At 40.6% G+C, this 14851-nt stretch overlaps 1 protein-coding gene across 2 annotated transcripts in view; it reads left to right on the plus strand.

Moving 5' to 3' along the window:
* The window catches only part of MED13L (mediator complex subunit 13L), a 294657-nt gene extending 280801 nt beyond the window's left edge, over positions 1 to 13856 (plus strand). For both annotated transcript variants that reach the window (XM_040619888.1, XM_040619889.1), the window contains exons 28-31: positions 167 to 324; positions 2806 to 2967; positions 5104 to 5216; positions 6251 to 13856. In XM_040619888.1, coding sequence (XP_040475822.1) covers positions 167 to 324; positions 2806 to 2967; positions 5104 to 5216; positions 6251 to 6383 — 566 coding nt within the window. In that variant the 3' untranslated portion in view covers positions 6384 to 13856. The remainder of the gene's footprint in view (positions 1 to 166; positions 325 to 2805; positions 2968 to 5103; positions 5217 to 6250) is intronic.
* Positions 13857 to 14851: the final 995 nt, after the last annotated feature.

A 14851-nucleotide genomic window follows, 5' to 3' on the forward strand; every position in this document is an offset into this window, starting at 1 on the left:
AATAATTTTCAGCACCTTGTACCCAGTAGACACACGTTAATAAATCTTACTAAGTTGTTAACAGCGTGTGCTTGTAACAGTCATGGGCAAAAAAACGAGAATATTGTTTAAGTTGTGGATATGGATTATTTTTTAAATTTTTGTGCTTTTTCTCCTTCTTTTCTAGATGACATGTTTGTTGACCTTCCATTCCCAGATGATATGGACAATGATATTGGCATATTAATGACTGGGAACCTCCATTCCTCTCCCAACTCCTCCCCAGTTCCTTCCCCAGGCTCTCCTTCTGGAATTGGTGTGGGCTCCCACTTCCAGCACAGTCGGGTAAGGGTGATTTGAAGTAGGTTGCTTAAAACAACCTCGGCCTTGAGGGAAAATAATCCTCTGGAAGTGTGATTGCCTCTTTACTTCATGCACCTTTCTTCTTGATGGTCTTGGTCCCTGGTACAAGAGAAATCAGTGTGAAAAAGTGACTCGGTCGTTGTTCTGTTTTGATTAAAGGCAGGAATTAGAAACAAATGGATTTTTATTCCTGAAAATGTTCTGATGAATATGTTTTATCAGAAGAATAGTCCTATTACAGCAGGAAGTCTTTTTTGCAATTACTGTTTTCTCAGCAAAAATTAGTTTTGGTTGCTTGCTGCTTCCCAGTTATTTACTTTTTATTTTTTTGCCAAAATAGTGGCTTTTTGGAGGCTAGTTCAACAGCCCTGCTTATTTAACATGTAAAGTGACTCTCTTAATTGAAGAACACATTGTTGATGGTTGATTATTTTGAAATGAGCTTTACTTTTCTTGTTTCGTGTCATGGTGCCTTGATTTATATCTTTAAAAATATATCTTTACTTATAAGATATATTTAAAGATATAAATGTATCTTTATTTACAGTCTTTTCTGTAGCCAGGTTTTGAAATGGCAAGGGCCCACAAAAGGTTGTTTTGGAGAAGTGTCCAGGTTAATGCCCTGGTATTAAAGAAAAACACCAGAGCTGACAACTTAGTTTCATCATTAAATATCCCAGGGATATTGGAGGTGGATTAACAGGATCGAAGAATTAAAGGTTCTGCTGTAGCGTGTGTTCACTTTGTTTAAAAGCTAGATGATTCATGCCTTATCACTCTTTTGTACCTTTTATTTAAAACATTGTGAGATTGAGGGTTTAGGACATAGAAAAATGTCTCTGTCTTCTATGTTAAACTGGGCAAGCATAAACAGCTTTGCTCACACTCATTTAAAGACAGAGCTGTAATAAGAGGACTTAGGTTTCTGCCTCAGGACTTTCATTGCCAGCCTGGAGTTCATTGAGGGACAGTCAAGAGAAAGAAGATTTAAAATGTTAGTTACAGAGCAGATGAAACCAGGGAAGAGTGACTCAGTAGACTTACCCTCATGTAATTGCCTGTCCCCCAGTCCTCCTTTCTAGAAGGAAGAGCTTTTTAAATATCTTTATTTCCTCCATAATCATTTGCCAGTTAATGGCAGTTTATTGGTTCTTTGGAGATTGTTGTGATAGGAGCCAAGATCACAGATTTTACATCAGGTAGTTTTAATTTAGGATTAACGTAAACTCTAGAAGCAAATAGCATTGCAACTAAGAACGCATGCCCTGGAGTTTAATAGATGTAGCTCGGAGTTACAGCTGCATGGCTTCTAACTTGATGACCTTGACCAAACTTGCTTGACCTTTCTCAGCCTCACTTGCCTTATCTGTGAAATGGAAATAATAGCAACCACCTTTCAGTGCCCATGGTTGCACTTTAGCTTATCCAGGAGCAAAGAATTGGTCTTTGAAGTGTTATGTGAGTTTTGTAAGAAACAGAGCTTTGCTGTACTTTCTGCCTTTGTCAGATCCTCAAGCCCTAAACTCTGAGATTGAATGTCAGGAGTTTAAACAGCACTGTTCTGAAGCTGGTCAGGTGGCCCTTTTCCGTCTTGAGCACCTGCAGCCAGATGACCCCTGAGAGGCTTTCAATAGTTCCTCTCTCTGAACCATTAAACATCCTTTGATACCCAGTTAAGGCATTACAACAGGGGAAAGAATTTTTCAGGGTTGCTGCAAGTTTTTATTTTTTAACCAACTCAGAAGTAATACAACTTGATGTGATAGTTGAGGATTATTTTTCTCCTCCAAATGGAGGGCCTTTGAAAACAAACGATGACTTCTTATTACTTGCATTAAAGGTACATTTCAGCTCTTGGAGCCAGCTGAAAGAACTAAAGATGAGGAAACTGTCAATTGCTGAAATGTACAGTAAGGCTCTCACGGGTCTCGCATTAAGGAGTTTGCTGAAAATTAAAACAAGGCCTCTTCATGGGCAGATCTTACACTGCTGGGAGGTCAGGGACACTGTTGTCACAAAAAGAGTGGTGCAGTGTTACGTTTTCCTAACATCCGTCTTGTTGACAGTAGACGTCAGGTGCGTGCGTGTATTTTGGTTGACTGCTGGTGAAAGATCACCTGGGGTGCCTTCAGCTGCCAGAGGCCATTCTTTCCGCCTTTAGTTTGATGCCTGATGCCATGGAACCCATCTTACATTTAACAGAAAAGAAACCAGAGCAAATAAATCTGTATTTGCTTGACTGATGAAGTTAGTTTTGCTGATACCTTCTGCCTGGGCCATATTTCTCATCAGATGTCTGTGGGTGCCTCCTCTGTTGACCTTGCTCGGTCACCTGGCGTTTTCATGTGAAAGGCTGCCAGAATGGGGTCCACAGTGTGTCGAGTGACTTGGTAAAAAGTTGATTTGCAAAGCTTTATTTGAAGTGATAAACGCTGATCATGATCTTGGGACTTTGTTTTTCAGAGTCAGGGTGAGCGTCTTCTCTCTAGAGAGGCACCTGAGGAGCTAAAGCAGCAGCCTCTGGCCCTCGGGTATTTTGTATCAACTGCCAAAGCAGAGAATCTCCCCCAGTGGTTTTGGTCATCGTGTCCCCAGGCTCAGAACCAGTGCCCCCTCTTCTTAAAGGTTGGTTTGCTGTCATATTTGAAGTTTTGGGGAGGAGGGACATATGCTTAAATTCAGGTTTGGTTAGAAACTTGTGTCTCAGTCACCACAGTCTTACTGTGTTCCCTGTTTCTTTCACATCTTCTTACACTCTGAGGGTATTTTAATTACAGTTGTGGGGAGGGGAGTAGAATTCAGGAGAGGAACCCAGAACCGTGGCACAAAGGAAGCAATCACATTAACCCAAGGTGGGGACTTTGCGGGGCCCACAGGGCATGTGTCAGGTAGACACGTGGTTGTGTGTCTGTCCCCGCTGAATTGCCATCGGTGAAGGTAATCTTGGGTGGAGGTGATCAGAATTGGCTGATCTCTTCCTCCCCTGCCATAGGCTTCAGCTTTCTTCGTTAGAGTAGGGCAGGAGGCAGCTAAATTTACATTGACACGTGCTCCTTCCTGTGTAGGTCTTAGAATCCTTTTATCCTCTTTAAGGGTTAAAACGAAAGATCTCCCACTTACAGCTTAGATGAAAGAACCTGGAATGAAATCCATGTCTCACCCACAGATTGGCAAGAAGCCAGAAGTTTGACAACATGCTCTGTTGGCAGGGCTGTGGGGAGATGGCCCTGGTGCCAGTAGGAAAGCCAGGTGACACAACCCCACATGCTTCCCTTTCGATGCAGCAGTTCCCTCTCTGGAAGTCTGTTCAGAAGCAACACCAAAAAATGAAAAACATAAAAGATTAGAAACACGCGAACTGCCCATCATTAAGGGACTGGTTGAATAAACTAGTATATCCCTCCAGTGGAATGTTATCCACAACGAAGTGAGGATTGTTGTTATATAATTGTTCTGTGGCATGTAGATTACTTTGTAGTAACTGTGATAAGATGCATGCATGCACACACCTGCTTGTGTTTTCAAACAGGAACAATGGGAGGTTAAACCAAAAACAATTGAAGCAGTTCTCTTTAACTAATGGCTATGGCTTAATATGATGAAACCAAGGAAGTTCTATAAAAAATCCATGTCATCTTTATTTCAAATTAGACTTGTCAGGATGAACCTAGATTTCTTTTCCCTCTTAAGAAAGGTATACACATTTTTTAACTTGGTCTACTGAAAAAGCTTAAGAGCAGTAACAGTATCCATAAACAACTCTCTTGCCACAATTGTGGTTCTGAATTACCGTTTATTGTTTGAAAGAACCAGAGTTCCTTTGAAGAAATGACTGATTGTAGGTCTGAAGTAAGAAATAGTCAAGGTGAACCTGTGATATGTTGTCACACCGAAAAGCAAGGAAGTTACATAAGATAATTAGAATTACTTCAAAAGACCCAGGAGCCGCCGGAGGGTTCCCATTGCCCAGTGATGGGACAGTTTGAACATAAAAAAGAACGGTGGTAGCAGGAGACTGAAACAAATACATGGGTTCATAATTGTGCTGAAAACCAGAACATTTTCTCAGTCACTTTTGAAGTTACTAGAGCAACAATTCATTAATCTCAAAGCTAAAAAATAGAGAAACACTTATATTAACTCCCCTTCACATACTCTATCTCTCAGTTATTTAATAAAGTAACTGTGCTAGAGCCATCAGATGGGGAACTTTATAACGAATGGAGCATGCTGGTGACCTCCTGAATCCAGCGATCAGTCGTACTTGAAGTGGGACAGCAGACATCAGTTGCCTTCTGATGTGATGCAGTGAGAAGGGCATGGCACCAGTTAGGAAGTGTTCCTGCACCCTGTTTCCCTCCCTCCCCCAGAAAGAATCTGAACCTAATTGAGCCTCTAGATCTATCAATTTATGGGAAGTCAGGATAGAAGAACATGTTCAACAACCACCACAAGGGGACAATCAGCCATATCCAGACCCTGGGGCCTTACAGAGATTAAGACCCAAAGGGGCACGTTATCGAATCATTTGCAGTGCATTTGTTTTTGCTGCAAAGCTAGCTTTTTTCCAACTCTAGGATATGGAGTTATTTGGGATCACATTGGGGTTACTGAGAGCTTAAAATTCAGGCTTCTAGAAGCTGTGACTTCTAAGGAGAAGGGCTCCAGGGGGCATCTGCTGCCAGCAGACATGGGTCTGCCTGTTTTCCTGCCCCGTGGTTGACGAGGCCAGGAAGGTAACTGTCTTTGTTCTTTCACCAGGCTTCGCTGCATCACCACATTTCTGTAGCACAGACGGACGAACTTCTCCCTGCCAGGAATTCTCAGCGGGTTCCACATCCTCTGGACTCCAAAACCACATCTGATGTTTTAAGGTAGATACAGACGTAGGCAACATAGCTGTACAGTTTGAAATAATCTTCCTTCAGTTTTGTTTTTCCACAGTGTTAATTGAAGTGTGGAAAGGGTGCTACCTTTTGTGCAGGGGAGCGCTGTCTGATTAGCCAGTGAGAGCTGCAGTCCCCCCGTGTGAACACTGGTCAGAGAGGATAGTATGTTTTGTTAAATTAGATAGGTACATGCGAGTACAACTGCCCTTGCGTCCTATTTAAAGGAAGCATTTTATGGTGATGAAAATAGATCAGAATTAGGCGGTGGGTGGTTAGAAGACAGAGCCTGGAACTTCTAAAGCACTTGGCTTGGAAACATCTTTTTTACTCCCCCTGACATAGATTATATAAATAAAATTAACTACAACATAAATTCCGTAGTTGGGAAATCTCTCCCAGAAGTGTACACTAATTCTCTTGCACTTTAGCAGGCCGTAAACATTCTTCATGTTCCTTGAGGAAATATGCAAGCTTTTTCTAGTGTTTGGTAACTCTTGAGTGATTTGGAAATTGTAGTTAAGCAAGAACCCAATCAACATGATTTTGGCTTTCAGGGTCTCTAGTGCAGCACTGTTCCAGAGAAATATAATCGGAGCTATATATCTAATTAAATATTTTAGTAGCAATATTAAAATAGTAAAATAAATTGGTGAAGTTAATTTTAATAATAAATGTATCAGTTATATCAAAAATATATCAGAATAATATCAAGTATATGAAAAACAGTATCATTTCAATAGTTAATGTAAAAATATCCATGATGTATTTTACATGCTTTCTTTAAATATGAATTCCTTGCAACCCGGTGCCTTTTTATACAGACAGCACATGTGACTCCACTTGTGGCCAGTAGTGCAGGGCTAGGTGAAGTGCGTGCATGAGAAAAAGTACCACAGGGAAACGGGGGGCAAGTGCAAGAATGACCCTGGCCTCCGGCTGACATGTGGAATGTTCGGATATAGAGCCAGCCTCCCCTCTGCCGCGCCTTGTGCCCCTGACGTGTGTCTTCTCTCTGGCAGGTTTGTTTTGGAGCAGTACAACGCTCTGTCCTGGCTCACGTGCAATCCGGCCACCCAGGACCGTACCTCCTGCCTTCCCGTCCACTTTGTGGTGCTCACTCAGTTGTACAATGCCATCATGAATATACTTTAATTGGAAAAGCACTTGTTCTCTCTGGCTCAGTTCCTCCTCCCTGCAACCTCAGTCCAAGGAACCTGCTACACTCTGCAAATGCCCCACACCCTCTCCTTGAGACCACTCTCCACAGTCCTGCACTGTGATTACTCCTCAGCGGGCACATGTCGTTTCTGCAGTGTTCATTACCAGAGGGATTCACTGACACTTCTCTCATGGACCTGGAAACTTCCATAAGCAGTGACTTTTAGCCAGTGTTATGGTGTGTGCAGCCCCAAATCACTGGTCCACGGGAAGTTTTTTGTTGTTGGTTTTTAAGAGGGAAACAGAAGAGACAGTATCCTTTTGCACAAGAGTCTGTGTTTCCAGTCTCTGTTTAAAAACAAGGGCAGTTTAGGCCCTTTTGGATGAAATCCTCTAGTTATTGGTGTATGGCCTGTGGGTTACCCGAACTCCATAATCTGGGACTTTTTAAAAATAAGAACCAGCTCAAGTATATGACTTCATAACGGGGTTTCTGTCTCGCGAGTGCTCCCATCTAGCTTGGCACGAATGCTTTGGTTGACTTCATACCTGTGTGTAGATACAGAACGTCTGGAGACATCTTCATTTTGTTTATTTATTTTAAGTTGTTTTGTCATGTTTTTTGTGACTTTCTTTTGATTTTTTTTTAATTCATGAGGACCAGGTACCGTAGCTGAAACCCAACTCAGATCCACCATAGGATTCTTTGACTACATACCTCTGTCCTAGAAGCCGGAAAAGCAGTGAAAAGAGATTGGGGAGATATGCCTAAACAGTAATACATTCAAAACCACCCAGCATAGGCTTTATTAAGAACAAACTGGGTAAACATTCTGCCATGTTTCTTATTAAAAGTGGCCAGCGTTTCATGAAGGATAACATTTTTATACAGAAGGCAGTCAAGCTCAACCCAGAGCCATGGAGGCAAGTACCTTCATTAGTTTTATATAGTCACAGCGGAAATATATTTTCTAGTGAATTCTTATTGAAAGCCAGGTCTCTCCTCTCATTAGATCAAAAGGGACTCATGTACATATCATAATTGAAAGTGTTTGCTCATAAAATCAGTTATAAATATGGTGACTTTTTTCTGGACCATAGGAATATTATTTCAAAGAAATATTACAATTTAACCATTAAATTAGTACTTGAAGTTGAGCCTTTGTGGTGGGACTTTTTTTTTAAAAAAATAATGCCTTTTTAAAGCATTAATGGCTAATTGAAGTATTTTATGACTCCTCATTCCAGGCCCAAGAGGGTTGTCTTTAAGACCCCGTTTCTGACCCTGACGTCGCAGCGCGTTTCTGTCTGAGGGCAGTGGGCGTGGGCTTGCCTCCTGCAAGCCTCTCTGGTCAGGCTGTTGAGCTCTAGTCATCTGTGGAGAGAATCATGCAAATTTTAAAGTTCTTCCAAGAGACTTCCATATCCTGGTTATTAACAAAAAACAAAAACAACAAAAAAAAAGAAAAATGTAATAACTGATAAGATTTTGTAAAAGTATTTTTCTTGAAATAATCTAACGTTTAAAACATTATATTAAAAAAAGTTGTGTGGTGGGAATATGTAAGCAGAGAAATAACTTGTAAATGGATAATTTTATTCTCTGTACCACCAATTGAGGGGGGGTGACTTTCTCAATGTATAGGTTAAAAAAAATCTGATATATCAAACCATTTGTATCTAATGTGTACAGTGTAAAATTGACTTTAAAAATATTGCAGTGCTATTTTTTCTTAATCAGAAAGGAAAAATTCTCAAGGCCTTTTGAAGAGCATAAGATGATGAAGATTGTAAACTTGTATAAAATTATCTTGGTGAGAAGACAAATTGTAAAGTAGATATTTGTAATCTTTTACCACTTTGGGGTTGCTTTTTTTCCCAGAATTCATCAGAACTTTGAATTTTTTTTTAATATGGGCTGTTTTTAATGCAGGGGCTTTTCTTCCCTAGAAACCCAATTCTAAGCAAAAAAAAAAAAAAAACCCACAAAAAACAAAAAACCCCTACAAAAATTAAAAAAAAAAGGCAGCAAAGGGTAGTTTTCATCTGGTGTCTTTTATTTAAGTTTTTTAAGTTAAGAAAAGCTGGTGACATATTTATACGTTTTTGTGCAAAAATAAATGAATGGCAATAGATTTTAAAAAATCTTATTATGTACTTCTGTGTGAAAAAGTCTGTATAATATTTCCCTTAAATATGCATTATTTTACTTGTGAGTTTTTTACTGAATTAATCTAAAATGTACAAGCCCTGGATTTGCTACAGAGTGAGAAGTTATTTTATTTTTTTTTTATTTTTAATTTTGGAAATTCTGCAGAAATCAGAACTCTTACCATGGTTTGAACTAAAAAGGGGAAATGGGGAGGGGAGAGGGGTGGGATTGTCCAGCATGCTTGTATGTATATTTCAGAACCTTTTTTAAATGTAAAAGCTGTACATTTCTGGGAAGTTCTGAATTTCTTTTGTTTCCTTTTTTCCTTCAAGCATTTTGCAGTGAGCTTCTTTTATATATAGCAAACAATTTGAAAGAATACAAAAATATGTGAAGTTCATTTAAAACTACAGTATAGCGCTGGTACAGTACACTAAAGACTTTGATAAAAAGAAACAATACTAAAAGGCCTCCATTTTAAATGTCATTCATATATACCTTGTGAATGAGAGCTATATACTTTTACACACTTTTTTAGAGGAATAAATTATTGAATTACTGAAACTTTGAGTGGCTTTTTTCCCTCCCATCCTGTCTTTGTAACAAAATGAGCTACACCTATTCAGAAGGTGTATGTGTAATGGACTGAACATTCCTTGGCTAGGCGCCAGGCTCTACCTTCCAGAGTAACACGGATGTAGAATTTTATTGCCATGACCCCCCCTAACCAACAGTCATTCTCAGATGGTGTTCTCATGCTCCAGGGTAGTAGTGCATTCCTAGATTGGTGCTGAGAGCCTACACACACACACAGCATTGAAGTAGGAGCCCTGGTGTTCAGTTCTGTAACTGTTCTGAGTAGATCAGATCTGTGTCTCCCACAGATTGTGGTCAACCCTAGAACAAATCACAAGTCTGTTTTCCACTTCCTTTCTCTTCATGGTCTGGGCCAGTTTCTTTTCGATGTTCCTCAGAAATAACAGATCTCTCTTTGCTCTCTGCCCTGTCCACATGCTGGTGACGGTAGAATGCCATCTAACACAGTAGTTACAAGCGGGGCACTGGTTGACCGCACAGCAGCCACTATGTTCTTTCCCTTGGGGCCATCCGCCAGGAAAAAGCCACATGCTCTTAGGAGCAGAATCTCTTGCTAAAATGGTAAACTCCAGGACTTGGCAGAGCTTACAGTCAAAGTTTGACTAAATCTCGAAAGACCTTGCTTTTAACCGTCCTCCATCTATTTAGAAATAGGTATTGTTCTGAACTTAACATTGTCTGAATCTAGGGGTAAAGCTGTTGAGACTGCTCAGCCTCTGTTATTTTATCTGCAAATCAAGGATGAGCGTGAGTCTATGAGAAATGCTTTGCAAATGGCAAAGCTGTGACTATGTTACTGTAGTTGTACCATTGAAGAAGGTGAACGGCGAGGCCATATTTCGGTTAGAAGACCGTTCTGGTCTCTGCCTCATCCGTCACCGTGGCACTGTTTTGTAATGCTGCTGGCCAAAAGCCATATTAGAGAACCACACATTCCCTGGATCCATTGTAATCAGGTCAGTCCAGTGATTCCTATGTCCCCTTAATAATCAGAATTAGATGGTATTTTTACACGTGTTCATTAGCTTAGATACTTAGCTCATACATCGGGTGGGACTTGATCCAACAGTTGTGAACGTTGTTTTCATAACCACTGGCCGCACCAATTTGGCGACCGTAGCTGATTCTCTTTGAGGTAGGAAAAGTTATTTCTTGAATGCATTGAAACATTTGGCAAATCAGGTGAAGACAGATTTGACCAGGAGCTCAGGAACCGCCAGCCTCCAGCCATTTGCTTCGCTCTGATTCTGAGTAACACCAGTCGCCCCCTGTGGTGATACCGGAGCACCCTTTCCTGTTCCTGCAATTCGGCGAGGTGTGGGGCAAGGGATTCGTTCCCAACAGTTCTCAAAGAGCTAAAAAAATTTTTTTGTAAAAAGTGCAGTTTGTCAATAGAAGTTTTTAAAAGCAGATTTCTCATAAGACTGAATGCTGAAGCAGGAGCCACATACTGAAAATTGTCCTTGCCAGGTTGTCGCGTACGCAACACAAGCCATGACGTAAGGAACTTTTTTTTTTTCACTTTTGAATCCACCACATGCTAAAGTCCTATCAAAATGCAGTTTTCATGTATCACCATGTTATCTTGGTGTCAAATGATTTGCTTGTTTATATCCCCTTGACAGCAAGTTCACTTGGAGAGTAATTATTTCATGCCATTAATACCTAATGAGACACCATTAGAAAATTCTGTTGTGCCAGGTCACTGTGTGGTTGAAACGATTGCCCTGGGCATCTTACTCCGCTTGGAACCAGATTGACCAGTCTTCTGCTACTTTACTTGAAAACTTCAGGTCAAGTTTAAAAAAAGATTTTTTTTTTGGACACTTCCTGCTTCTGGCTAGAACTCCAAAGTAATGAAGCAGGTAGGAAATAGAAGTTGATGAGGAAGAAAGTTTAATCTTCAGGACGGAGCTTGGGTAAGACTGAAGTATCGATTTTTCTCTATAAAGGGTAATTTCCGCAATAAGCATTAGTTACCAGGTAGGTGATAGGAAGGCACAGACAACACGGGGGTCAGTCTCACTTTTTTTTTTTTTAAACAAGCAGGGAAGTGAGAAAAAGCACGTTTTCTTTTAATAATCTGCTAAAAGCTGCATTCGTCTGGGCCGTTACTCCCTGCTGTTCATTTACAGGTGTCATAGCAAGTGTCCGAAGAGTGTTTCACATCACCCACTACTCAGAACAGGCAAACACATACAAATGAGCAGCACGTCGTGTGTCCTGCCTGCTGCTGCCGACTTTCTGCCTTCATTACCTTGTTAGCAGATAAGGCACGTTGCAATCTACCTGTTTCAGAAAGCTGGACAGTCTTGAGGAAATTCAGCCACACCAGAGCTAAGAGTAGAGGGAACACACGGCAAAATGTGTGCTCTGGGAGAAAATCAATTTAATTTACCATGTAAGATAGTACTTGTCTTATTTAATTTGAGCTTGAACATCTTTCAATAAACATTTTACATGTTAGCTTCTCTTATTTAAATCTTTGTTCACTGAGAGGTCTTGATGTTCTTTCTAATTTATATGCATTGTTTATGTAAATAACTTCCTGGCTGCTTTCACGCTGTGAGTTCTTATTCTAGAAGAGATGAGATAGTCACATATACACACATACACCAGTTTTTGTTCCTGTTGATAGATGTCTCCACAAAGCTTAGGGAGGTTATCTCCTTTGTCAGGTCTAGGGAGGTCAGGTGTGCCTCACAGGATGAGTTTGATGACCTTCCAGTCATTTCTTTGTGACATAGCAGCGTTGACCTTACATGACAACTCTATTGGGCTGAGAGTAGGCACCCAGGAAACGTTAGCTGAACACAGACTGTTGGAAGAGTGGAATCCACCTCAAAAATTGGAAATAATTTACAAGCAAAATCACATCTCGATGCCTTTTTGGAGAGCAGAAAATATATCTTTTATATATTAGAAAATACAGGAACTTCTTTTTTGGTGGTTGACTTAGGTTTTCTATTTCCTCTGTCAATTTTGGTAATTTGGATTTTTATACGGAAAAAAAAATGGAGTTTTCCCAATGTATTAGTATGGAATTGTGCAGAGTACTCCCCTAATTCTGAATGCGTTGTGTTTGATAACATATGTTCTTTCTCGTTTCTAATGATATTGATGCAGGTTTCTTTCCTTGATTTATTTTCTAGCAGTGTGTTGTTTCTTAGTTTTGTTTGATTCTTTCCAAAGAAACAGCTCATGGATTTAACAATTCTGCTGTTTTTTATCCTGGCTTTTATCTTGCTGTTCCTTTCCCCAGTTTCCTTGAGGGTTTCATTTTCCTTGAATCTTAATTGCCTGCTTAGTTAATTTATTTTCACTTTTGATGACACAGGCCTTTATGGCCTGGGGGCTTCTGGATACGGGTTGCCCTCCTCAGATGATACACAGAAGTCTTCATGTGGATTCATTTTTCTAGGGAGAGGGTCTCTCGCATCCCATCCTCAGAGGTGTCTGACCCTGAAAGGGGTAAAATGACTGATCTGGGATTATGTTAAAGCTGATTGCACCCTGCAGGTATTTTCATTTTTATTTTTAGACTTTTAGTTCTTCATTATTATTTCTTCTTCTTCTTCTTCTTCTTCTTCTTCTTCTTCTTCTTCTTCTTCTTTTTAATAAAGGAAAGTTCTCTTCAGATTTAAAGTCTCTTGGGCTCTAATTTTCTCTTACTACAATGTGATCTAGTAATGATTGGTTCTTAAAAACATTCTTTGGAACCTTCAAAACAAAGTGTGTCCTGTTAGGCAGTGCTGTCCCATAGAAATACGATGTGAGTCAGAAATGTAACTTTCTATTTTAGTAGCCACATAAAAAAGTGAAAAGGTAAAATTAATTTTAATAATATATCTTATTTAACCTAATATATCCAAATTCTTGTATTTCAACATGAAGTCATATAAAAACTGTCAATGAGATAGCATTTTAATTTTTGCAGCAAGTCTTCAAAATCCAGTTTTATTGTACATTTACAGGACATCTAAATCTGGAAGCTAAATTTTCGATGGTTTTAAAGTAAAATGTAGTTCTACCAAATAATAAAGTTGCATTTAACAGAAAAAAAAATTTTACACTGCATCCCTTTTTATTAAATTTTAATTGAATTTTAATTAAAATTAGTTCAATTAAAATTCAATTAAAATTTAAAAATTAGTTCCTCAGCCATGCTTACTGCATTTCAGAGTGTTAGACACACAGGCATCCTATTGGAAGTGTGGCGCTAGTCATTAAGATTTGAAACCAATTAATTCTACCCTGGGTGTATTTTCTGTGTCTTCTACACACCTGTCAAGACCTCAGACTCTGTCCTAGGCAGGTAGCAGGAGTTAAAATTTCCCACTGCAATTTTGGGCTGTCCTTTTTTCTTTTGTACTACATTATTGGTGCATAAAGTTTTATGATGTATTTTGTTATGTAATTTATCTCTGTATCCTGACCCTTCGTAATACTTTTTGCTTTAAATTATCCTTTGATATTAATTTTGCCACTCCTGTTTCCTTTTATTAGAATCCTGGTGTTATATCTTTGACCAACCATTTATTTTGAACCTTTGTCATTTGTGTTAGGTGTTCTTCATACACATTGTTGCATTTTATTTCTTAACAGAATAATCATTTCATTTCAATAGGGTGATTTTTACCATTTGCATTTCCTGTTCTGTGTTACATTTTGACTTGTCAGCCAATTCTTATGAAAATACACATATTTATTTGCTTTTACTTTTTTAGTTTTGCCTTTTTTGTGTATGGACTCTGCTATTTAATTTCATCTCTCAAAACACTTTGGAAAAGAAACGTTCGTCTTTGAATTCTAGTAGTGAACACTGTAAAACAGTCCACAAACATTCACAAAACCCTTACTACATATGTTCCCTTTCAAAACAAAAACAAAAACAAAAAACCTCGTATCCACCATCCCACCTCCCACTCTCATGGCCTGTATGGCCATGGAGCAGCCGCTCCCAGTCCGGGCAGGGCGGCCAGCAAACCCATATTTGGGGGGTGTGGGGGCTGGGGGGGGGCGTTCTAGGTTCTGCTCCCCTCCAGTCTCCATCAGCTTGCCTCCGTCAGAGGGCGCATGTCCCGGCTCTGGCCCTACTGAGCTGCCCATCAAAGTAGCTGCTCACCCACTGGTGGTTCTCCCGGGAAGCCCCTCTGTGGTTTCCAGGAGCCAGTGAGCATTCCGATTCCCAGGCTAGCCCCAGGTTCTGAGCCAGTCAGTGGCAGGTCGGGCCCAGGAATCTGCACCAAATGCCTTCTCCCCAGGCGACTCTGATCCAGGGAGCAGTGGACCGCACTTTGAGAAACACTTGTCCAAGTCCACTGCCAGTCGGCTAATAGGGGCAGGAAGGGGGCTGATAAACGGTCAACCGCCAGGACGATGTCAAAACTCAGGATATTTTTTCTCCTAGTACTCTTGTTAGGTCATCTCATCCTCCTGCATCGGTGGCTGCAGGTTTCCTATTCCCACCTGCCTGCCTGGAAGTCCACGGTCACGCTAGGCGTGGCGCAGTGCATCCTTCCTCGGAGCTCTGTGCCTCCTCCTCCCTCTCCTCCTCCTCAGTCCCGAAATCCAGACCGTCCTGGCCTTCTCTACTTCCCTCTCCCCACCCCTGTGCCCTGTCCCTGGCTCCGCTCCATTCTCACCGTCGTTCGGCCTGCGTGGGGCTGGGCATTGGGACACGGCGGGAAACGGGACGGCCGCCCCCCCCCCC

Source organism: Ursus maritimus, unplaced genomic scaffold, assembly GCF_017311325.1.
Source record: "Ursus maritimus isolate PB19 unplaced genomic scaffold, ASM1731132v1 scaffold_33, whole genome shotgun sequence".
NCBI classification, from domain to species: domain Eukaryota; kingdom Metazoa; phylum Chordata; class Mammalia; order Carnivora; family Ursidae; genus Ursus; species Ursus maritimus.